Source organism: Mustela putorius, unplaced genomic scaffold (assembly GCF_011764305.1).
Source record: "Mustela putorius furo isolate JIRA1106 unplaced genomic scaffold, ASM1176430v1.1 tig00004039_pilon_pilon_pilon, whole genome shotgun sequence".
Classification (NCBI taxonomy): Eukaryota; Metazoa; Chordata; class Mammalia; order Carnivora; family Mustelidae; genus Mustela; species Mustela putorius.
The window spans coordinates 3,499,193-3,523,145 of NW_025422174.1; the positions used below are offsets into that span (position 1 = coordinate 3,499,193).

Here is a 23,953-nt window from a genome sequence, read left to right on the forward strand (position 1 = left end):
CCTTTTTTCTCTCTTTCTCTCTTGCTTTCTTTCTATTTTTTGGTTCCAGGTGTTTCCTGCTACCCCTTCAATGACTATAGAATTCGTTGCCCACTGTCTTCATTGAAGAGATTTTTCTAGCAGGGATCCAAAGAGAGAGTCACTGCTTGGCTTTTGAGGTTCAAAACAGGCCTTTGAAACTCAAGGCAAGAACTGTATCTTGAGCAAAAAAGCCTATCTGAGTTTCAAGAGCCTGTATCTTTTGAGTTTCAAAAGACCAAAATCCCAGGCTAAACAATAGGCAGAGAAGAGTATGTTCACTGATCTGTGAGAGTGAGGTTTTCTGGTCTGCCACCCAAAAAAGAGAAAAAGAAAGAAAAAGAGAAAATCGCACAGGCTGGGGAGCAGTAGCAGAGTAAACATGAGGGTTAGTGTCTAGTCAAGGGCCCGGTGAAGCCCACTGAAGCCCAGTCCAGTGGAAAAGTGAAGAATTAAATTAGACAGTTGAGGGTATAGGGCAACCTCTTCTCATTTCCCAAGTAGGGAAAGTGAACAGGATTCGAGATTTCTCCAGCATCCTCCTGGGGGTCAGATCAGTAGGACAGTGTCCTTGAGGAGGGAAATCGGCTTGAGTTCCTGAGTCAAAAAAGTTCTGAGATGTTTTGTGGGCAGAGGCAGACGTCACCGTTCAGGGGGGCACGACACCCCTACCGTGAGACTGCTCTCCTCCTGGGCACGTGGTCAGGATGGCAGCCAACCTGTCTCCTGCACATGGCTTGATAAAAAACAACCTGTCTGCTCTGCAAGACTTCGCTCGGCACCATCTGAATCACCCCACGTGGACAACCCCTTTACGATGGCTCGGAGTAGTCATAAGCCCTCAAGATGGAACAGCGCTCTAAAAATCTAGATGAGTCAGTCTCAGCATGGATACCCCCATGGGAATGAAAGGAACAGGCTTGAGCTCTCCCCGGAGCCAGAAGGACACTGTAACACACCTTGGTTAGACACTTGCAATCAAAAGAGATTTGCTGGAAAGACAACCCACCATCAATAAACTAATGGTCTAGAGGAAAAGCAGCCAGAAACTGCTTGACAGGAAGCTAGCACAGTCCTCTGCTCGCTCACCGTCTTCCCTCCTCTCTCCTGGAACTGAAATGAAATTTCAGCAACAAAATCTCCTGCAGGGTAGAGCCAGGCAAGGGGCACTTGTCTGGGTCTCCCAGGCACCTTCCTTTTGTTTTCCAGACTCCACCTTCCAGAAATTCACAGGAGGACTAACAACTAACTTGCTCTGGGGTTCGGGGGTAGGAATGGAGGAAAGCCTTCAAGGGTGTATTTAGTTCAGAGACCGTGTGTTAGTCCTAAGCTCTCTCTGAGCTCTGTAGTAGGGGGACACAAGCCACTAGTCCCTGGACTAAATTTACAGTGACTCTGTTTATCCATTTAGATCAGCACGAGAGAGGGACCGAGGCCAACTGCCTCAGTTTCTCCAAGGGGGCTCAGTAGCACTTCCAAGAGCAAAACCCTCTGAAGATACCAAGAGTGAAATAGTCAGAAGCAAGAGATTACCTGGCTAACTCTGCTCAGAAAGAACTTTCCATCGAGGCTGCGCCTACAGAGAAGACTCAGAGCCCTACAACTCTGAAGGCCCTGTCTGCTCACAGTAAAATGAACCACACAGTTAGTGTGACTTGTGGTTGATATGCGCAAAACCGTGGTCACTGATTTCACTCAGATCTGAGTTCTTGGTTTCCCCTACAAGATTCTACTGCTCCAGGGACCCATGCTGTTCCAGCCCACATGCAGCCGCCAAAGTCCCACCCCTTGGACCAGAACTTCAACAATCAGACTTCCAGGAATGTATCCCAAGGAAATGATCATGCCTGTAGACGTGTGGAGGTTTGACTACAAGGATGTTCATCTCACAATTAATTGTAATAATGAACAGTGCAAATAACTTTAAATAGCCAACACCTGTCAGCACAGCAGAGGTGTGCAAATACTCATATTTAGAAAAGGTTCATCAAAATAAGACAGTGACTCTCTATCTACAAGGTGGGATTATGGGAGAATTTAAGTTTCCTGAGAGTGAGGGCTTAATTGATGTCCACCAGCCAAGTGAGAAGGCCCAGCTCCGGGGGCTGCCCTCACTCCTAATACCAAGTGCAAGTTTGGGAGGGTGGTTTCCCAAAGCCATCCCAAGGTTTGATAGCTCACTAGAAAAACTCAGTCACTGTTAAATTGTGGTGCTCAAGGTTACAGGGAAAGGTTATAGGCTAAGATCAGCCAAGAGGAGGAGAAAGGGGAGCTTCCACAGTCTTCTCTCCATGGAGGAAGGTCGCCTTCCTTCCTCACGTCCATGTGCAGCAACGCATGTGGACTGTGGCAAACTAAGGCTGCTCCCGGAGCCTCAAGGTCGGAGTTTCTGTTGGCTCTCCTGTGTCGCATGATTCACTGCTCACGTAACTAATCTCTGTCTCCAGTCTTCACCCCTCTGCTGTGACCCAAAGTCCCCACCCCAAATCTCATCGTACATCTTCCTGGCATGGCTCACCCTCACCGAAATGTGGGGCCATCCCCCACTGTAAGTCATACACTGTTAGACCAGCCAGTGGTGAGCCACGGTCCCAAACAAAGACAGTCCTATCAGGGACAACACTGGGTCGCCTGCCAGTAGCCAAGGACACATACCAGAGGTCTTGAGCAAGGCGAGATTCTTTGCTGTGCATTATGATAAATGGTAACAGTGCCTACTGATGATAATATTAAGGAGTTGTTCGAAATCTGATCCCAGATACCCAAGGAGCCAAAGAGTTGCTTTGGCCCATCCTTACCACCGGATGCCATCTAAACGGGCTCCAGCCTTTCACTGGGTCGCACCCCAGGTCCTCCATCAGGCTCAGAGCCTGCAGCCATTTTGCTGTAATTCCTATCGTGATTATATTGCCATTTTTAACCATGACAATTAGAATACTAGCTATCATTGCTAACACCGACAGTGTTCCAGGTATTGAGATGAATTGTTAACACATAAAATCAAATACTTTCACCTAAAAAAATTCTTCAATACATGCTAGCTTAGCCCTGGTTTTGTAGCTGAGAAAACCAGACAAGAGAAAGGAGAGCTTTCTCCAAAATCTCATGTATGAGAAGAGATAGAACTTCCACGGACACTCCCACGGGTCTCACCCCAAGTGCCCCTGACTTCTCTGCTGCCCTCGGCCCCTCCCCCACCCCCCAGGGACCAGTGCTGTCTGCTTCATGTCCTCATACCCTGGCCTTGGATGATGGCCTAGAAAGTCAGGTGACCACCCAACAGAGGAGAGATATGTGGACATCTCCCAACGAAGCTGCCGTCACCATATTAAATCCTTCTGGGCAACAGCGAACCCCAATCACAGACCCCAACAAGATCCCACCATGCATTTCTCCTGAGTCACCACATAACCTGGACCCAGCCAATCCCCTGAAATTCAATTTCCTTTCGAGTGTCTACCCACCTCTCCAGGTGATCTTTACTGCCAGTCTCTGACACCTAAGAATTTTTTAAAAATAATTTGTCTAATGATAATCTAATCTGAATTTTATCTAATACACACTGACAAATCTCAGGTCCATCTGAGGAGTATTTTTAGGAGTTCTACATCCTTGGGGATTTCTCTGTTCATTTTTCCCTTTTTTAAAATGTTTCCCTTCAAAACTCCAAAGGGTTAAGTTTTCGTTGTGTTCCTTTCTTCAAAATGTGGAGGTGAAAACACCCACAAAGAAGCTGAATGTCTTGGTCCCTAAGTGAAACAGGTTAGACAGGTTCCTCTATAAGGGGCTTTCCTGGGAAGGCGCAGGGTCCTCGCCCCTGTGTCCTGGCTTCGCCTGTTCCGGCTTATGTATCTTTTCCTCTCGAGCAGCCCCTCCTAATGTCCTGCTTGCACTTGAGTCACTGTAGAAAAGCCTTAACCTTTCACTCTTTTGCTCCTGCTCAAAACACCAGCTGGTTCTTCTCACTTACCTCCCTGACGGGTGAGCCGTCTATGGTTGAATCACGGCGTGAGAAGACTCGCTTCCCTCTTCCCGTAGGACTTCAGGCAGGATGAGAGGCAGGATACAGCCACCCCGTCCTCCCACAAACCCACTGAACTGTCCCAAAGTCTATAAAAATCCATTCTCGCAATCCTAACTGGAGGCGTACTCTTTATTTAAGAGACATACGAGCAGGGCAAACCTCCTTGTTGGGATGTCTCTATTCATCCCACATGCCTGTTCCTATTTCCGTTCTATTATTTCATCTATTAATTTAGCAACCCAAGTGCTCCGTGAGTTATTTAGCAATTACTGGGGGATGCATGGGTCTAACGCAGACGGGGAGGAGGCTGACAAATGCCCATTAGCATCGGGCCCAGTAATGGCCCCATAATGCCCCCTTGCACTTAGCCAGATGAAAGCAGCTATATATTGTAAGGAATTTTAAAGGGTGTCACAAACCTTAATTAATTCTCCGTGCTCTGGGAGGAGAGTATTTACTCCCATTTGGGACTCCGCTGTGCCGAGACGGTCGCACGTCACCGTATGAACACCATCCATCCAGTTCACCTTATACTCCATAGAAGTGGTTTCAAGCACATGTGCAGGGAGCCGTTCGTTCCTTAAACAAATATTTATTACGTGTTAGCCACGTGCCAGGCACCGTGCTAGGCTGCGGGGAAGCCAAGCAGACACGGTCCCCGACCCAGTGGATCTGAGAGTCTCAGGAAGGAATTAACCGTTATGTAAATTCATTTCTTTAATGGAAAAAATCACGTCCACATCCTGCTGAGTGATACACAGGAAAGGGGTGGTCTGGGGTAGCCTGGGGTCTCAGAGAAGTCAGGCCTGAGTTTGACTGTATTACCCATTATCGATTCGTTCCCTGGCCCTATCAGACAACTTTCCTAACCTTTCTAAGGCTGTTTCCTCATCCAGTATGGTGTCCACCCCACAAGTTTGTAGGAAAGATCAAGTGACCCAGGGCATTGTGCCTGCCCCCCAAAACGCTAAGTGCTTGATAAAGGTGAGCAGTTATGGCTTTAAGCAGTATTGTCTAGTAGCCTCTCAAACTGGGGATTCATCACTCATCTGAGGGAACATGGTAAGTTAAACCTGTAAGTAGCTCTGGAATCCTCCAGAATTAAACGGACCCCTGAAGGTCTGATAAATGCAGTCGTGTCTAGAGTTAATACCAGGGATCTCGGCTAAGCCGCTGGAGACAGTGGCACCCACATATCCTCCTGCAGTGGCCTGGGGCTTTTCTGAGAGCAAGGAAGAGCTGGAAGAGAAAAGCACTGGGACCGGATCCTAACCAAAGCAGAAAGGACAGAGAATCCTGGCAGCCCTTTCCAAAGCCTGCCACCCGAGGCCCTAAAACACGGCCAGAAGAGTGCCTTCAACACAACAGCCGGGGGGAGGGCCAGCTCAGCCTCTGGCCCAATATTCAACGTTTCTATCAAGGGCTCGAATAAAGGCTGATCGGAATCTGTGTGTGCTACAAAGCTGGGACTTTATCTTATAGGCAATATGCTACATAATGGAATCGGCATCCCAGAAGACCTCCACCAGCTGGTATGGAAGGCTGAATCACACAACATGAAATGTAACAGAGATAAACATGAGGTCCTGCCCTGGGGGTCCAGCCACCATCTGGACAAGCCCTTAATGGGGACGCAGGTGTGAATGCACCTGGCAGGTTTTCATTACCTACAAGCTCAATAACCGTCTACAGTGGAACGTTCGGATCATCTGTGGTTGTATTACTTGAAGTAGAGCTTTTTGAGCAAGGGAGGTGAAGTTTCTGTTAGAGGTCTGGGTGTAGTTCTAGTACATATAAGCACTCATGAGCATCACTGAATAAATGCAATCAAGGACAGAGACTTCCAAGTACACGGGTTGAGATCAAATTAACATGACAAAAAAGGACTGGAGGTCAGGGTACACTACAGGACTGCTCTTTCTAAATTCTTAAGAAACCATAAAAACAGCGGCCAGATGTGGGCCTGGCAATGGGTTGAACACGTTGCACCTAACACCTCAATCAGCCCCAATCACAACTCCACTGCCAGTTCCCCAGAACTGGGAATGAGACCCGGAGACTGACAGAGGTCAAAGGGCACTCTGCCCAAGGTCACCCATCTGGTGAGTGGGTGAATCAAGGCTATGATCTGGCTGGCTGACTCCAGATTAGGCATGTTGACCAAGCTGCAAGGCGCCCTATGGAGCCATCCTTGGGTGAGGACTTACTAGAGAATACGGGAAAGGGATGGGCTGCCTGCTGGCCAGCACGGCCTGGGTCCTCCTCCTCTCCAGCGCCTGGCTCGGAGAATATTTAATTAGCACCTGCTGGAGAAACAAGTTACCGAACCAAGATAAACTGCAGAGCGACACAAGGAACTACTCCCTAGAGTGAGAATCGCCACGGTCCTCGATTTCGGAGACTGCCCTAACATAGTCCCCCCACAGAGTGGATGGAAACAACAGAATCATATTCTCTCTGGTTCTCACCGCTAGAGAGGGGAAAGTAGGGCAGTTCCCCCTCCAAAGGCTCTAGGGAAGAACGCTTCCTGGCAGTTTCCCGGTCTCTGGTGGCTGCTGGTCATGCTGCGGGCTCCTTGGTTTATAGCTGCGTGATTCCAGCTTCTGCCACAGTCTGCATGTGGCCTCCCACGCCCAGGTGCATCTCTTCGGGGTCTCTGCATCTCTTCTTCTAAGGACACCAGTCACTGAATTAGGGCCCACCCTAATGCAGGAGGACCCTGACGGAACTTATTACATCTGTTTCCAAAGAAAGTGACATTCACCTGTTCCGCATGCACATGAATTTGGGGGGGACACCGGTGGTTCAACCCAGGGCAATCACTGAATAGTGCGAGGCATGGTAGCAGCTGGCCAGGGCACAGTGCAACCCCAGGGATGCTCGGGCACAGTTTTAGAGTTTCATCGTGAGGACTTCGGCAATCAAATTAAGGGCTGATCTTAGATATCACCTTTGCGTTCAATAAACTTTTACGAATCCCGACTGGATTACCCAGCAGGAAATCATACGGTGGGACAACTCCAACAGGAGTTCCCTTGTTGGGGGCGGGTGTCTCAGAGCCCAGCTCCGAGGCAGATGTGCAAAGGTCTGCCAAAATGTGATCGAAAACGAAGTTTACTCTCACATGCTATGGAAGCATGGAGACTAAGGCAATGAAGTCAGCCTGCAGAGAAGACGGAAAAATAACTCAAGCATCCAACACGACCAGAGTTCTCCAGTCACACAGACTTGCCCCCCCTCCCCCAAGATTCCAACCTTCCTCCTTCTACTAATAGCACAGAAACCTCCTTTGGGAAACAACTTCTCCATTCTCAATGTGGCTGATTGAGTAGGATGACCCTGCCCACACTCCCAGGGTTTTTAGGCGGGTCAGGACATCCCATGGCTTTGTCTAAGCAGAGGCAAAGAGAAACAAAGGCACACAGGCCGGGGGTGGGGGTGCAGAAAAGTACTGATTCCACCACACTCTGTGCTAGAAGGATGTGAAGCTTGCAGCTGCTGGAACCATCTTGCAACTCCAAGGGGAGAATCTTGAAGTTGCCAAGAAAAACAGCAGATCCCGGGAATGGAGCCACTCACAAGAAGCATGGCCAAACGCTGGGTCCTGTTAGCATTCTTTATGTCCTGAATCAAACCGTACCTAAAGCCAGACTGCCCCACGGACGCTTCATCAGGGAGTGAACAGATACATTTTATTTTGCTGGAGCCGGCACGAACTGGATTTCCTGGCACCTCCAGCCAAAGGGCTCTGGATGGAAACAGCAGTCCAGCAAGCAACAACCGCCTCTCAGAAGTCAAAGAGGCAGAAAGAGTGGGGTGTTTTCTAGAAAAGGTTGAGAATTTAGTGTGGTTGGTGAGTAAGAGAAGAGATGGCCGAGGCCTCACTGGAAGGGACCTTAGATCAAAAGCTGGGTTTGGGTTTCATCGTGGCGTTTTTATATCCCTTCCAATTCTGAAATTCTTTGGCTTTCTGAGCTGTGTTCCAGAAATCTTTGCAAAAGAAAGGAAACATTAGTCCAAGAGTAGCAGTCTTGCCTGAATTACTGCCTTAGGTCCTAATGTGCCTGCTGTTGGGCATTTTATCTGTATCCATCAATCTGCAGGGAAGCTGGGAGTCAGGGGTAAAAATTACTACCCTGACTGCTGGGCGCAGGCTCCCTGGGTGTGCTGATCACACTCCTTGGCAATAACCCTCACAGGTGGCGGGAGCTGCACCCCTGTGGCCAAGTCTCTCTCTAGCCTCAGATACTTGCAATTCAGTCATGCGTAAAGATGCCAAAAACTTCCACCCTTGGGCTCCAGGGCATTGCTAAGCATAGGAAACAGTCGCCTTTCATGGGCGCGCCGTTCCCAAGCTCCATACTGGTCTTAGTGGTTGTGACGAACGAGGGGTGAGGGGCCCAGAGATTGCCAGCAGTGCCTTCCGCCCACTCCACAGAGGGTATGCGGGTACAGGTGACTGTGCCCAGAGATGCCATGAGGTCTGCAGAGTGAGCGTGGACACGCAGGCTGGACTGGGCATTTGGATGCCGAGAGACCGCATGGTGGTCTCATTAATGCCCCATGACGAATGCCACACAGAAGAGACAGTGCCCCCTCCCTCCTCTAATGGGACCAAGTAAAAGGGTAGCAAGGCTGCCAGACCCCCAGGTGTCCAAAAAGCAATAGCAAGAACCAGGGAAAATTTTTAAACAAAAGTGAAATTACAGAAGAGTTAGCTTTCGTTATCTGGTTCTTTCTTTGCTTGACAGTTATCTGTCTAATTCTCTGAAATGCAGGGTCTATAAGAGCGGCTTATTTAATGATAACAAACTGGTAAGACAACAAGGGGTCTACAAAGGGCCGGGCAGTATTGTGTGAGTGCACCACAGGCACGTGCGTATCAGTGTGTCTGATCCTCAGTAATCCCATGAGGTAGGTACTATCATTGGCCCCACATACAGATGAGTAAGCTGAGGCAGAGGCTGGATAAGCTGCACAAGGTCAGTCAGCTGGTGTCTGGCAGAGCCAGCATTTGAACTCACAACAAACTGGCTCCAGAGTCCAAGTTCTAATTAGGGCTATGCCCAACCTGCCTTCCCACTGCCCAGAGCATTCGTTCGAGCAGCAGCTCCATCCCAGGTTCATTTCCGGGTGTTAGGGACACAGCTATGAATAAAAAGAATCAGGAGTTCATGCAGCGTTTGCCGGGTGGATGACCAGGTGGACGTGTGGATGGATAGCGGGCTAGATGTACTGATGGGTGGGTGAGGAACAAGGTAGGATTCAGAAACGTGGAAAGGCTCTGCTGACTATCATGAGTGAGTGAGTCATCCGTAAGAGGCTGGATCTGTCTTCCGCAGCTTTTCTTCCTGTATTTGACAGTAATTTGTCAGTGGAATGCACGCAGGCCCCAGGACCAGAAACCTGGCTCTATCCTTTTAACATCCATGTGATCCAGAGCAATTCACTTAACCCACCCCCCCAGACCAGTCTCCTCACTTATAAAATGAGAATAACCCCAGCTACTCACAGTTGCTGGGGATTAAATGTTATTTGCTATTGTTTGGAGCCTGGTTCAAACATCTCTTTTCTGCAGCTCTCAGTTCAATTCAGTTCAACAAAATGTTTATGAAATGTGTCCTTTTTGCAGACACTGTGCTGAGGGTAAGGCTCCAACACCGAATTAGACAAATGCAGCTCAAGGAAATTTTAGTTTAGGGGAAAGACAGGAAAAAAACAAACATGTATTGTAAGTGCTCAGGGAAGTATGGGATGGTAAGTGGGGGTTAGATGGGGGGGGTTAGATGGGGGGGGTTAGATGGGGGGGTTAGATGTGGGGGTTAGATGTAGAGGGTTAGATGTGGGGGTTAGATGTGGGGGGTTAGATGTGTGGGGGGGTTAAATGGGGGGGGTTAGATGGGGGGGTTAGATGTGGGGGTTAGATGTGGGGGGTTAGATGTGGGGGTTAAATGGGGGGGGGTTAGATGGGGGGGTTAGATGTGGGGGTTAGATGTGGGGGGGGTTAGATGTGGGGGGTTAGATGTGGGGGGTTAGATGTGGGGGGTTAGATGTGGGGGGTTAGATGTGGGGGGTTAGATGTGGGGGGTTAGATGTGGGGGGTTAGATGTGGGGGTTAGATGTGGGGGTTAGATGTGGGGGTTAGATGTGGGGGGTTAGATGTGGGGGGTTTTAGATGTGGGGGTTTAGATGGGGGGTTTAGATGGGTGGGTTAGATGGGTGGGTTAGATGGGGGGGTTTAGATGGGGAGGGTTAGATGGGGGGGTTAGATGGGGGGGTTAGATGGGGGGGGTTAGATGGGGGGGTTAGATGTGGGGGGTTAGATGGGGGGGTTAGATGTGGGGGTTAGATGTGGGGGGTTAGATGTGGGGGGGGTTAGATGTGGGGGGTTAGATGTGGGGGGTTAGATGTGGGGGGTTAGATGTGGGGGTTAGATGTGGGGGGTTAGATGTGGGGGGGTTAGATGTGGGGGGTTAGATGTGGGGGTTAGATGTGGGGGGTTAGATGTGGGGGGTTAGATGTGGGGGTTTAGATGTGGCGGTTTAGATGGGGGGTTTAGATGGGTGGGTTAGATGGGGGGTTTAGATGGGGGGTTTAGATGGGGAGGGTTAGATGGGGGGTTAGATGGGGGGGTTAGATGGGGGGTTAGATGGGGGGTTAGTTGGGGGGGTTAGATGGGGGGGTTAGATAGGGGGGTTAGATGGGGGGGTTAGAAGGGGGGGTTAGATGGGGGGGTTAGAAGGGGGGTTAAGATGGGGGGGTTAGATGGGGGGGGATTAGCCTGTCCTCCTTGATGCCCCACAGCACTCCCCTGGGCTGGCGATCACTATACGCATCTGCCGCCTGTTAAACGTGGCTCTTACAGAGATGCCCATGCAACCCTGAAAGAGGAATCCGTTGCACCAAATGGACGTATGAATGGATAGGAGGAGAAAGGTGGATGGATGGATGACGGATGGATGCGTGGGTGGTCGGATGGGCGGTCGGATGGGCGGGTGGGTGACAGATGGACATGTGGGAGGTGGATGAAGGCACGGGTCGTTGGATGGGTGAGTGGGTGGATGTGTGGACAGATGGGTAGATGGATGCACGGACGGACGGGTGGATGGAAGGAAGTCAAAACAATGGTCCACACAAGAATAGCCAGGACTTCGCAAGAGCCACGGCCAGAAGCAAAACCCAGTCCATGCTGAGCTTATGTCCACGTATTTAAAAAACTGGACAGAAGGAACAGGAGCATCGGGGACAGATCTGGGGCAAAGCCAGAAACTGGGATAATACACAGAAGTTGGAAAAGAGGGCCCAGCTGCAGGAGACTGCACCAGCAAAAAGGTCTCTTGGGATAGCAGGACCCAGAGGATCAGGTGTGGCATATCACAAGGACAGTCACAAATGTCCCTTAGAGATGCACCTCCTCATGATAGGACTCTATGGCTCCTGTCATTAAGATGAGCTATAACTCATCTACTCTTTGTATCTGCCCTTGCCCACACGACTTGTCTTGGTCAATGGGACATCACCATGGTCAGAGGCTGAAAAGCACTTGTACATTGGAGTTTGCTCTCATTCTGCTTTGGGAACCCTGTGCCCACTGCTCCATGAACTGCCAGGCTCACTTAGCCTGCTACACGGCTGAGTCACTCATGCCTACTGCCCCAGCTGACAAAGAGCCAACAGTCAGACCTGAAAGTCCCAGAACAGGCTGTCTCTGCTGTGTTGGCCCCCACCGGGAAGAGCCATCCCACTGGCCATGACGGGACAGGATCACTTCTACCATTTATATCAGCAACTCTGGGGTGGTGGGAGGGAAAGCTCACTGAAATACAGGGGGCCGTGAAGAGCCAGACCCACTCCAGCAGAATGGTCAAACCAGCTCGTGTGGATGAGGCCCCTCCTTTCTATCCACCAATCCTCGGCGCAGAGATATCTTCGGCAAAATCCCTTCTCACAGTGGGAGCACATGAGCCAACCACTCTCTGGAATCTGGGAGCCAGTACGCAGGCATGTATTTATCCCACTGCTTTTTTAACCACTGAATAATTTACTCCACAAGCAATCATGGTGCACCAGTATGGCTTAGGCTCTGCAGATAAGGTGGAAGGCAAGACAGACTGCGGCTGTGGCCCTCCGCGGTGCGCGACCTTATCAGGGGCTGGGATGGGGTTCTGATTTTGAGCCGGAAGAGGGCTTGGAGCAGGAATGGAGCAACAACCGTGACCTGGCCTGACTCTGGGCCTTTAGCCAAAGAAATCCACACACATGCGGCCTGACAGCTCCCAGTACGGAGGAATTACCGCTCTTCACTCTGTGGGTAAGAGGACAGACTCTGGGGGGAGCCGCGTGGCTCAGATGTTTAACTATCTGACCCTTGATTTCGGCTCAGGTCACAGTCTCAACGTCATGGGATCCAGCCCCGCGTCAGGCTTGGTGCTGGGCATGGAGTCTGCTTGAGAGTCTCGCTCTCCCTCTGCCTCCCTCCTCTAGCCACGCGTGCATGTGTGCACTTTCTCTTTAAAAAAAAAAAAAAAAGGACAGACTTTGGAGTCCCACTGTCTGAGTATCTGAGTCTGAATTCAAGACTTACTATTCATGTCCGTGAATGTCTCCATCCTTCAGTTTTTTCTGTTTAAACCTGGGATTTATACGTGTTGCTACTTCCCAGGGCAGTTGCAAACACTGACGATATATGACCTATCACAGGGGAATACCTGGCTCACCATGGGGGTTTAGGTTACTATGCTCCTGATCCCACTCTTACTTCTCACTCTATGAGGCTTTTTTTTTTTTTTTTCCCCAACCTGGATTTGCATTCCCCCATTTAGATCTGGGCACCCTCTCTGAGGAGGCCAAGAAAATACACCTCTTAAATGCCAGGCCACAGGGGGCGTCACTGACGGGGAGCTCTGGCACGAGGACTCTCCACTGGCCCGCCCAGATTCCTTTTACAACTGTGTCTGCAACCAATTCTCCCCAAATGTCTCCTTCACCTCCTCCCCGGGCGTCAGGCCGCCACTACAGTCTGAACACCCTCCCTGCCATTCCCACCTGGCTCCCACTTGTCCTCCACATTCTCCCCAAAACCTCGTGTGTCTCTCATCCTGTATTGGCATTGGCTTCTGCTCCTTGGAGGACCCCCAGCACACTCTGACACTGAGTCCTACCTGCCCTTCTTCTGATTTCCTCTGCTTATTGCTACCACAGGCAATATCCTCCCAAATGGCCAGACTTTAAGATCTAGAGAACCTTTCTTTTCCTGAAACAGGAAAAAGAGCCAGCTGTCTCCCCCACCCCATGTCCTTTCGCCTCTACCTTAAAATACAGCCAGAACCCACCCATGTCCCCCACGCTAGCACCTCGGTCCCGCACACCATTCTTTCTTGCTTGTACCATTGCAGTAGTATGCTAGCTGACCTCCCCGTCGCTTCACAAGTCCTTCTTCACCCTACTGCACTAAAACAAAGTGATCCCATCAAGGCTAAGTCAGATGATGGAGCGCTTCTGCTTAATGTCCTCTAACAGATTCCCACCTAACTCAGACCAAAAGCCAAAGTCCTAGCAAGGCCACAAATGGCCCCTCCGTGACCTGCTCCAACCTGCCAACTGGCTCATTCCACTAGATCTACATTGGCCTCTTTTCTTGTTCTGGGGCTCCCCTCTTCAGGTTTCCTCATTGATGCTGCCCCTCTATAAAGCTCTTCCTGACGACAAGCATTTGATTTCGCTCCCTGGCTTTACCCGAGTGCCACCTTGTTAGCAAGGCCCTCGCTGGTTACTCTACTGAAATTCCAAACCTCCGCTCCCCACCCCTTTCACTATTTTGGTTTCGGTTTCCTAACACTCCTCACTAGGTAACATAGTTTGCCTTTGACTTATTTCTTCTTTCCCCAGGAGAATGCAGGTTCCACGACGGGAGTAATTTTTGTTTGCTGTTGTATCCACGGTAGCCTAGAGTGTGGTGCCTGGCGCGGACCGAGGGGAGGGAGGGAGGGACGGACAGAGCGTTCGAGAGAGAACAGGACGGAGGGACGGAGGGGAGGGCGGGAAGGACAGAGGGACAGAGGGTAGAGGCGAGGGGAGGGAGGGGTGAAGTGGGGGGGGCGGGAGGACGCAGGGTGGGCTGGAGGGTGCGCGGAAGATGAGAGGAGGCAAGGAGAGAGAAGGGATGAGAAGGGGCTGACCAGGGGCTGGAAATGCCACAAGGCTCAGCAGGGAGAAGCAACCTGCCATCGGCCACGGACACGAAATCCGCAGACTTACCCAGAAAACATCCTGCCCTCATTTCACTAAGTGACCCTTTCGGGCCCTGACTTGAGCGGGATAATGGAAGATCGGATAGGCTGCGACTTCTACTCACTAGTATCCCAAAGGGGGACATGAACACTCCAGAAGGCCCGATACTTTAGCGTCAGAGATCTGAACCCTGGTCCTGTGCAGTCTTGGCCAAGTGACTGAGCCTTCTTTTCTTTACCTCTAAAGTTAAGATAATTTATTTATATAGGAAGATGACCACAACGATGTTCTAAGAAATAAGATGACCTTACATCAAGGGCCTAGCAGAGTCTGGGACTTCATAAGCGCTAGTATGACTCCTAGAGACAATTTCTTTGGTGTCTCAGTTTCCCCACTTGGAAAGCCCACCTACTAATGGGAGTTTCTGGGAGAACCACATTGGTTGACGCCAGGCTCAGACTGAATGATCCGGTAAATGTCAGCCATGGCACCGGCTGTGCTGCTGAAGAGGACCCGCTCTGAGGACCTGAGGCCTCGAAGGTTCGCCACCAAAAGCCACCAAACTACGGGGCCCTCCCTGTAATGCTGAAGTGTCCACTTCATAGTCACCTAGTTTGCATCTGAGAAACCAAGTCCCAAAGAGGTCAAATAACTTGCCCAGAGCCCCCAAGCGTACGGGTGGCAAAGCCAGTGCTGAACCCACGATGAGAGGGAGGCCCCCACCACCTTCCACACCTCTCGCTGCTCCCCAGATCCCAGAGGCCACCGTGATCACACCCACGCTGCAGGGAGTGGGGTGCCCCAGCCTGTCCTTCCGTACTCCCACTAAGAGCCGGCTTTTCCTGCACCATCCGGACATTCTCCTGCTCCAGGGGAATCTGTACTCTCACACCAGTACTGTGGTTTCCCCACAGGGAGCAAATCACCAGCCTGGTCCCCCAGGCTGTGACGCAGATAAATGCAACCCCCCCCCACCCCGACCCGGAGCAGATGGCTGCATGTGAGGCAGCTTTCCTTTCACTCCTCGCTGATAGCCCAAGAACCTTCAGATTATTCTTACATTAAACAACAGTAAACTAAGAATTCCAAAGGTACAGGGAAGAGAGAAGTACACACAGACGCATGCACACACAGGCAGTGTACACACACACTGTATGCCACAGGGATTCTTGGAGGCTGTGAGGCGGACAAAGACAAAAGGAACGTCATCCTACTGGTGAACCTGTCTACACACAGATTTTTTTTTTTTTTTAAGATTTTATTTATTTATCAGAGAGAGAGAGGGGGAGAGAGCGAGCACAGGCAGAAAGAATGGCAGGCAGAGGCAGAGGGAGAAGCAGGCTCCCTGCCGAGCAAGGAGCCCGATGCGGGACTCGATCCTAGGACGCTGGGATCATGACCTGAGCCGAAGGCAGCTGCCGAACCAACTGAGCCACCCAGGCGTCACACAGATTTTTGCATCTGCTTTTCTCAGACAGACAGAGGCCCTGTTTATTAACCCTAGCGTCCCTGCAAAGAACGGTGGGGGCAGGCCACAGCCAAGGGTCACAAGGGCACTCTCTGCTTCCCTCGATTCCAGACCAGTGGACAGTCCATCCCCACACTTGCTCTTGAAGGCAATTACTCACAAGGAGCTTAGCTTCCACATGAAATGCTCAGTTTTTCTTCTGTTTGTTTGAGTTCTGAACCTTTCAAAGTGAGGGCTCAACCAATGGTCTGTTTGTGAAATATTTTCTTCTCCCACTTAAGCAGTGGATGCATTTCTTGTTCTTCGAAAACAACCCTGAAATCTAGCAGACTGCTGCCCTGTGTCAAGGTGATCCTGGGCATCTGTGGCAGGCTGATCCAAGGACATCTGCTATCGGGACTGCGGACTCCTACGGAGGGAAGGGGAAGGAGAAGAACAGAAAAGCAGGTTGTGCTGCCTGCTGTTCCTTCCGGATTTAGTATCTCACAATGAATCTTCAATCTGGGGGGAAAAAAAATCAGCTTTTTGGCAGAGAAGTCACCATAGCCGCCGAAGTTTTAAGTCTGTTCCATTCCCTTTGCAGGATTCCAAGGCAAGTGGCTGGGGCCTGGTGGTTTTCACCGTGACAGCAAGCATCTTCGCTCAGGTGGGAGGCAGGCAGAGGTAGAACGGTGAGGAGGCAGGGGAAGATTCGGACTTTGTTATACGTGTGTATCTGTAGACACCTCCTCCCAGGGTCCCCACTCGCTTATTGTCTTATCTCAAAGGAACACTCTGAAGGAGGAATATACGTACCTACATCTCCATACTTCCCTGACTCAGTTTACCTACCTTCCTACCCACCCATCTATTATCTATTTATCTGCCTATTTTACAGCCGAGTGAACCGACTGAGCTCCTGGGACGACATGTCAGGCTCCATGAGCTGCAGGCACTCACGTGGACACAGGGGAGGACGGATTAACTCAGCTCCCCGCTGCGACTGTCCTTCATCAGGACCCCACCGACTCAGTCATTCCTGATCTTGACTATAAATGGTGTCACTCCACCGGCATTCACGGAGCACCTGTGATCTGCCAGCCCCGGTGGCCACTGAGTCCGTGTTGTCAAAACCCCCAGAAAAAAATGCCTTAGTAGTTCTGTGAACATCGAGCGATTGTGTGTGTGTGTGTGTGTGTGTGTGTGTGTGTGTCTATATTGAAGGTGCCAATCTGAAACAGAGGGATTACGCTGTAGCAGAATGTTTGGCTAGATTAAAGGATTCAGTCTTACTAACAACACGGGATCCTAAAACCATGCAGGGAGAGCTATGGAGACACCAGATTCTCCTCTCAGGAAGAGTTCCCAGCCCAGGGCTTCTGCTCGTTTCTCCTCTTCCAGCCCGGGCCAATCAACAGCACAGGAGAAACAGCAGCACTGGCTCCTCCTCTCCACAGGTTCTAACTTCCCCATTCCTCTCCTTCCCCCGCCCCTCCCCCACCACCCTCCTCTGCGAATCCTCCTTGAGCCTTCAAGGAATGTCCTAATCTCACCACTGTTCTGTAAGCAGGACCCCAGAACCCAGGGCGGACATTAGGTTTATGGTTTGAGAGGTCTTCTTTACTCTGAGTGGACAGTGGGATTTTCAGGATGGATGGATGGACTTACTCTGAAGTTGGTTTTAACTCTACTAAAGCCTGTATGACCGGGATTGGAGGGATGAGCCTTCCTGGAGACTGGGGTTCCCTAAAGATGTACAAATGAAGATGAGGTTCACAGAAGCCAATGGGATGATGTTCTGACTATTCAAATTCCTCAACAAGATCCTAGTATGTGGAAGAAGGAACCCGACTGCCTCCTCAGCAGGAAATGCCACCTTGACTGTATAAGGAGAAGTCATCTTGGGCGCCTGGGTGGGTCAGTCATTAAGTGGCTGCCCTCGGCTCAGGTCATGATCCCAGGGTCCTGGGATCAAGCTCTGCATTGGGCTCCCTGCTTGGCAAGGAGCCTGCTTCTCCCTCTGCCTGCTGCTTCCCCTACTTGTGCTCTCTCACTCTCAAATAAATAAATAAAATCTTAAAAAAAGAAGAAAAAAAGGAAATGCTACCTTAACGGTATAAGAAAAAGCCATTTCAGGGCACCTGGTGGCTCAGCTGATTAAGCATCTGACTTGGGCTTGGGTGGTGATCTCAGGGCCCTGGGATTGAGGCCCACTCCTGGTCCCACCGGGCTCCATGCTTGGGGATGGGGGGCGAGGGGGGTGGGGGGGTCTGCTTCTCCCCCTCCCTCCATCTGTCCCCCTGCTCGTGCTCTCACTCTCCCAAAACATCAGTAAAATCTAAAAAAAATAAAAAAAAATAAAAAAATAAGCTCTCTTAGCACTAGGCAAGTCTGCAGGTCCATGAATGATTTAGAAATACAAGTAAGCACACGTGTATGTCATAGATGAGACAAACAACCGCTGTTACAGGATGAACTATGCACCCCACCCCCCCCAAAACTTCGTATCTTGAAGCTCTAGCCCCAATACCTCAGAATGTGACTGAATTGGGAGACAGTGCCTTTAAGGAGGGGACTAAACTGAACCGAGGCCATCAGCATGGCCCTGAATCCAATGTGACTGGTGTCTTCATAAGAAGAGAGGAGAACACTCAGAGATACACCAGGGGCATCACGCCCAGAAGAACGACCATGTGAGGCGGTGGCAAGAAGGCAGCCATCTGCAAACCAAGGCAGGGGCTGGGGGAAGGGGTGAGAACAATCCTGCTGACATTTTGGTCTTGGGCTTTTGGCTCCAGAACTGTGAGAAAAGAAATTTCTATTGTTTAAGCAACCCTGTCTGTGGTATTTTGTTACGGCAGCCTGAGCAGACTAATACATTGACACGTTGGGTAAAATGAGGTTGCACTCTAGGAAGTTTTTACACACAAAGCATCCACGTTCAGGTGACTGTAAGGAAAGAGATTTTTATTTTTATTATTTTTTTAAAGATTTTATTTATTTCTTTGAGAGAGCGAGTGAGTGAGCATGAGCAGGGGACGGGCAGAGGAAGAAGGAGAAGCAGATGCCCAACTAAGCATGGAGCCCTACGAGAGGCTGAGATCATGACCTGAGACAAAAGCAGAGGCTTAACACACTGAGCCACCTGGGCACCCCAAAGGAAAGAGATTTTTAAACAACTAGTGATCCAAATTAAACGTTTTTTTTCCAGGAAAATATACTATATAACATCTTTCTGTAAAATCTAAACAATGTTTAATTCCAGTGGATGACTTAAACTTTTAAACCAAGATTGAGTTGTTTCTTTTTAATACAATTGGTCAAAACCATAAGACTTTTAGAGTATTAAAAAAAGAGAGAGAGAGACTTGAGACTTTCAGAGTCTCGTAATGGAGAATACCACCGTGTGATTGTAGAAGAGAAAAATCTTAAATAAGACCCAAGGTGCTGGATTCATAAAAGTAAAGAATAATAAATTTCATTCCATTAAACTTAAGAAGTTGTATACATCATAAAACATCATTAAGAGAGAGAAATGTCAAGCCACACACTGGGAAATATACTTCAAACACATAAAACTAACAAAGAATTCATACCCAGGATAAACACATCAGTAAGAAAATGGACTACATGATTTTTTCTAAATGAGTCAAATGCTAGATCATATAACACAAAAAAAGAAATCCAAATAACCAAATAAATAAAAGAGAGAGAGTGAAGAAAGGGTCCCCAACTTCATTAGAATCAGAGAAATGCAAAATCAAAACCACCACAAGCTACCACAACACATCTTTGGCAAAGAGGAACAATTTGAACAGTATCAAAAATAAGCAATACGAGGGAACAGCAGTAACAGCCAAACACGGAGGGCGGGAGTAAAAATCAAGAGAACCACTTTGTCAAGCAGTTTGGCATGATTCACCGAAAATGAAGACACAAATACCCAATAATTCAGCATCTCTCCTTCTGGAGAAACTCACGCACGCACGCCCCAAAATCCAAGAGAAACTCATGAGCACACACACCGAATGCAGGTGCGAGAACCTTCACAGTTACTGTGATCTAATAAGAAATAGAGACTTTGGTCTTCATCCTTGGCTCCTGGCATCCCCAGCTCCTAAAATCTTTGTAGATTCCTAAGTGACAAAGGAAGTAGGAGCATTGTTTGTTCTACCATTTTGGTCTTTGACCCTAGTTCCTGACACAGAACTCCTAAACCCCCAGGGAAATTCCTAGGTGACAAGAACAGCTTTTCTTTCTAATGAGGGTGACTCGAGTAAAACCCCTGCGTCCCGCCAGGAGGTCCCGACATGTAAAGAAGAGATAGAGAGATGGATATGATGTAACTCACTTGATCTTTATTGGGACGAGGTCCGCAACACTATCGTGGTCCGGTCACGGTCCACTGAAATTGTCACGGAGAAGGAGACGTTGCCTCACAATAATAGACAGAGAGGTCACCGCAGAAGTTGAGACTGAGAGCCAGCGAGTGGTCGGCAACGAAACTGTCGGGGCGTCGGTAACACCGGCGATGACGTCCTCCCGACAGGGAACTCGCTTCACCTCAGTCCAACCCGATGCCTCTTTATATACTGTGCTAGGTCTCCTTCGAAAACACATTACATCACTTATTTTTCTCATGCTTGCACATCAAAAACACACACATGTCAAAAACATTTTTTGGTCTTTACGATATCGTATAAGTAAAAAATGTTTACAACTTTTTGCTCCACGCTAATCTTATCACTGCACGCATATGGTTTAGGCTCACTTGCTATGTGGTTAGTTTGCAACTTGTTTCTGTTTTTCATTTAGTAGGAGTTTGCTCTTACTATATATTATTTACTTATTCATATATGTATTACACTTTATTTATTAAAGGTTCGTACTCACTACAGAGGGGATTCCTGATGGGCCCCTAGACAGCTCCTGGGTGAGGACTTCTGATGTTGTGATTCACTGTAAGAAATGTATTTCGTTTCATTCCCATTTCTAGCATAGAGCTCCTAAAGCCCTTAGAATTTCCTAAGGGGAGGGGTCTTTGTATGTAAATGGGGTGACACAGGAATGGCACCTAAGGATGGGGAGACTGGAGGCCGCTGAGGGCAGATATTCACAATAGCAACCATGCAGTTCTGTCTTATTTTCCAGGTTGAGGAAATGTCATCAGAGAAATAAGACCACTTAGCTGTTTAAAGCAAAGTCCTAGGAAGACCAGATCAGAAAAACTGGGCCTTGGTTTTCTCAACTATAAAATGGACATGAGTATGCTGTTACCCTACCGTACAGCCATGAAGACAATACATGTGGAACAGTCTTGATAGAACAGGGCTGGCTTTGCCTATTGATCCCCAAAAAACCCATTTTTTATTTTTTAAGACTGATTTATTGATTTGAGGGGTAGAGGAGCAGAGGCGGAAGGAGAGAGAAAAATCCTCCAGCGGAGCATGGAGCCCAATGCAGAGCTTGATCCCAGGACCCCAAGATCATGACCTGAGCCAAAATCAAGAGTCAGATGTTTAACTGAGCCATCCAAGTGCCCCCAAAATGCATTTTTAAAACAGTAAGTTCAAAAAGCCAAGAAAGTGTGATCTATGGGAGGAAAATGTTGGGAGTGACCCCTGTGTTGTGGGAAATGATGTGCAGAGCACCGGACATATTCAGACCTAAAATAACCAAATACAAAATACTGCAAGGCCCTGGGCTACTCTCAAGTTAAAAACCTCTAGAGTTACAGAAAGAACAGCTAGTCAGAAAGAGAAAAGACACACACACAATGTTCAAAGCTCTATATAAGGAAGAACTACTAAAATCATATGAGAATGGTAGGTAAAATTTATACCGCCAATCTTAAAAACCCATGCAAAATGAATGACTTCGTCAGAAAATATAAGTTACTGAAATTGACTCAAGAAGAGGTAGAAAACTCGAATAGACCAATAACCATTGAAGAAATTGGAAATGCTGTCAAAAAAGTACTCAAAATGAGGTACCAGTGAAAGCAATTTGGGAAGAGCTATTAAAATTAAAAACACACATACCTTTCAACTCAGAAATTCCACTCCTGGGAGTCTATCAGACAGAAATGAAAGCACCCGAACCTACGAAATGTGTGAGGGTTGGTCATGCAGAATCATTTGTAGAAGCAAAAAAGCAGGGAACAAAGTGCATACTTGACCACGGAAAATCATGCACTCGTTAAAGAAAAAAAAACTAGATTTTTATCAGCTGATCTGCACAATGTATTGACAGTGAAAAAGGCAAGAAGCAGAGAAGCACATTGTTTTCCAGGTTTTGCGGAACAATAATCAAAATAATCCCCTGTGTTTGTGTGTACGTGCACGCCTGCACACATGTATTTGTCTAATTTTATTAGCATAGAAAAGGCTGCAGCGAGCTATGTACCAGGCCGTAAGCCCTGGTTATAGAGTGTTGGGGAAATGAGCTGGGAAGGAAAGCAGAGGGAAGGTTAAAAAAAAAAAAGAAAAGAAAAGAAAGGAGTTCAGCAAAACAGGAGAAACAGAAGATTTCATGTAAATCAATGATTCCATGATAAAATGTTTTCATGCTATAACTCCTTTTATGTATAATTATATAAGTATCTTTTTGAATATGCATATGTCTGCTTGTCTGTTTTGTGTACATTCATGAGCACCAGAAGTGAAAGTAAAAACACAAAAACAAAAACAAAAACAAATAAAAGACACCCCCGCACCCATGCTTTTCACAGACTTCTGCCAAACCTAGGGGTGTCTGGGTGGCTCAGTGGGTTAAAGCCTCTGCCTTCGGCTCAGGTCCTGATTCCAGAGTCCTGGGATCCAGTCCTGCATCAGGCTCTCTGCTCAGCTGGGAGCCTGCTTCCTCCTCTCTCTCTGCCTCTCTGTCAAATAAATAAATAAAATCCTTAAAAAATTTAAAAAAAGACTTCTGCCAAACCTTTAAGATACAATAAAGCCCTAAAACTGAGAAGGCACAAAGTCGCTCTGCTAGTTCTGCGAATCCTGAAGACAAAGCTGTACAGACACAAGACACAGGCTGATGAAAAACTAGAGCCCAGTCCCACTAACAGACAGAAGCAAACTCTGAGCCAATCCTATCCAGAGTGTACAAGAGTCATACATCTTGACCAAGCAGGGCTCACACAAAAAATGTGAAGACACTACAGGTTTCAGTTCCAGCATAGAAAAAGATTGAAAGTTATTACTTCCATCCTTCCAACAAGAAACAGTTGAAGAGATGGAAAATCGGTGACTTTTCTTGGCTCCATGAAGGAACTAGGGGGCAAACCTCCACCTTGTAATCCGCAGAAACAGGTGAATTCACAGAGTTACGGTCAAGGTCTACTCACCTAGAGCTACAGACGTAGACACACCTAAATGATCACTTTGACAGGTTGCTGGAGGCCAGGTGTGGACTTGTGTGCCACTGAGACACTCCTGGGGACCCTAGTCTTAGGGTGTCCCCGATTCTCTGACACCGACGGGGCATAGCACGATTCAGTTCTGACACCACCCAGAGTTAGTGCAGACCCTGTAGGTTAAAGGGCTTAGTCCAGCAAGACTGCTCCACTTCAAAGGCCAGCCACAAATGGGGCACCTGGGCTATTTCTGCCTAGCGAACTACAAATCTGGGGGTTCTCCTGACTGCCCCCTTAGATCCTATAATTTATCAGAATGACCCACAAAACTCAGAAAAATACTTCATTTACATTTACCAGTTCACTATAAACAGTATACCTCAGGAACAGCCAAATGCAAGGAAGGCACAGGACAGGACACGTGGTCCCCATGACCTCTCTGGGCTGCCACCCTCTCAAGTGCATCAGTGTGTTCATGAGCCCAAAAGCTCTCAGAACCCCACTGTAGTAAAGGGGTGTTTGTGGAGGCTTCATAACACCGCTGTCATTGGCCACGGGTGACTGAACTCTTCCCTCCAGCCAGCCATCTCTCCCCGGAGATCGGAGATCAGCGATAGGAGGTGTGAGGGCAGATCCAACCTTCTAATCAGGACTTTGTCTTTCTGTAAACAGTCCCCACCCTGAAGCTACCTCCTGGGCCCCAGTCAGGAGTCATCTCATTAGCATACAAAAGGTAGTAAATTCCACGGATCTGGGGGCCTCTGTGCCAAGAACTGGGGGCAAAAGAGCAAATATTTTTTTTACTACCATAGGGGCTCCCCCAATACATTCGAAGGTTTTACCTCCAGGAACCCCATCAGGTTTTCACACTGAAAAG

At 48.6% G+C, this 23,953-nt stretch overlaps 1 protein-coding gene across 2 annotated transcripts in view; it reads right to left on the bottom strand.

The window, feature by feature from the left end:
- Positions 1 to 23,953, bottom strand: part of HS3ST4 (heparan sulfate-glucosamine 3-sulfotransferase 4) — a 390,917-nt gene that overhangs the window by 209,265 nt on the left and 157,699 nt on the right. Inside the window, exon 2 of one of the 2 annotated variants that reach the window (XM_045072610.1) lies at positions 4,462 to 4,621. The exons of the other annotated variant lie outside the window; for it this stretch is intronic. Coding sequence (XP_044928545.1) covers positions 4,462 to 4,621 — 160 coding nt within the window. The remainder of the gene's footprint in view (positions 1 to 4,461; positions 4,622 to 23,953) is intronic. 2 annotated transcript variants of the gene reach the window in all.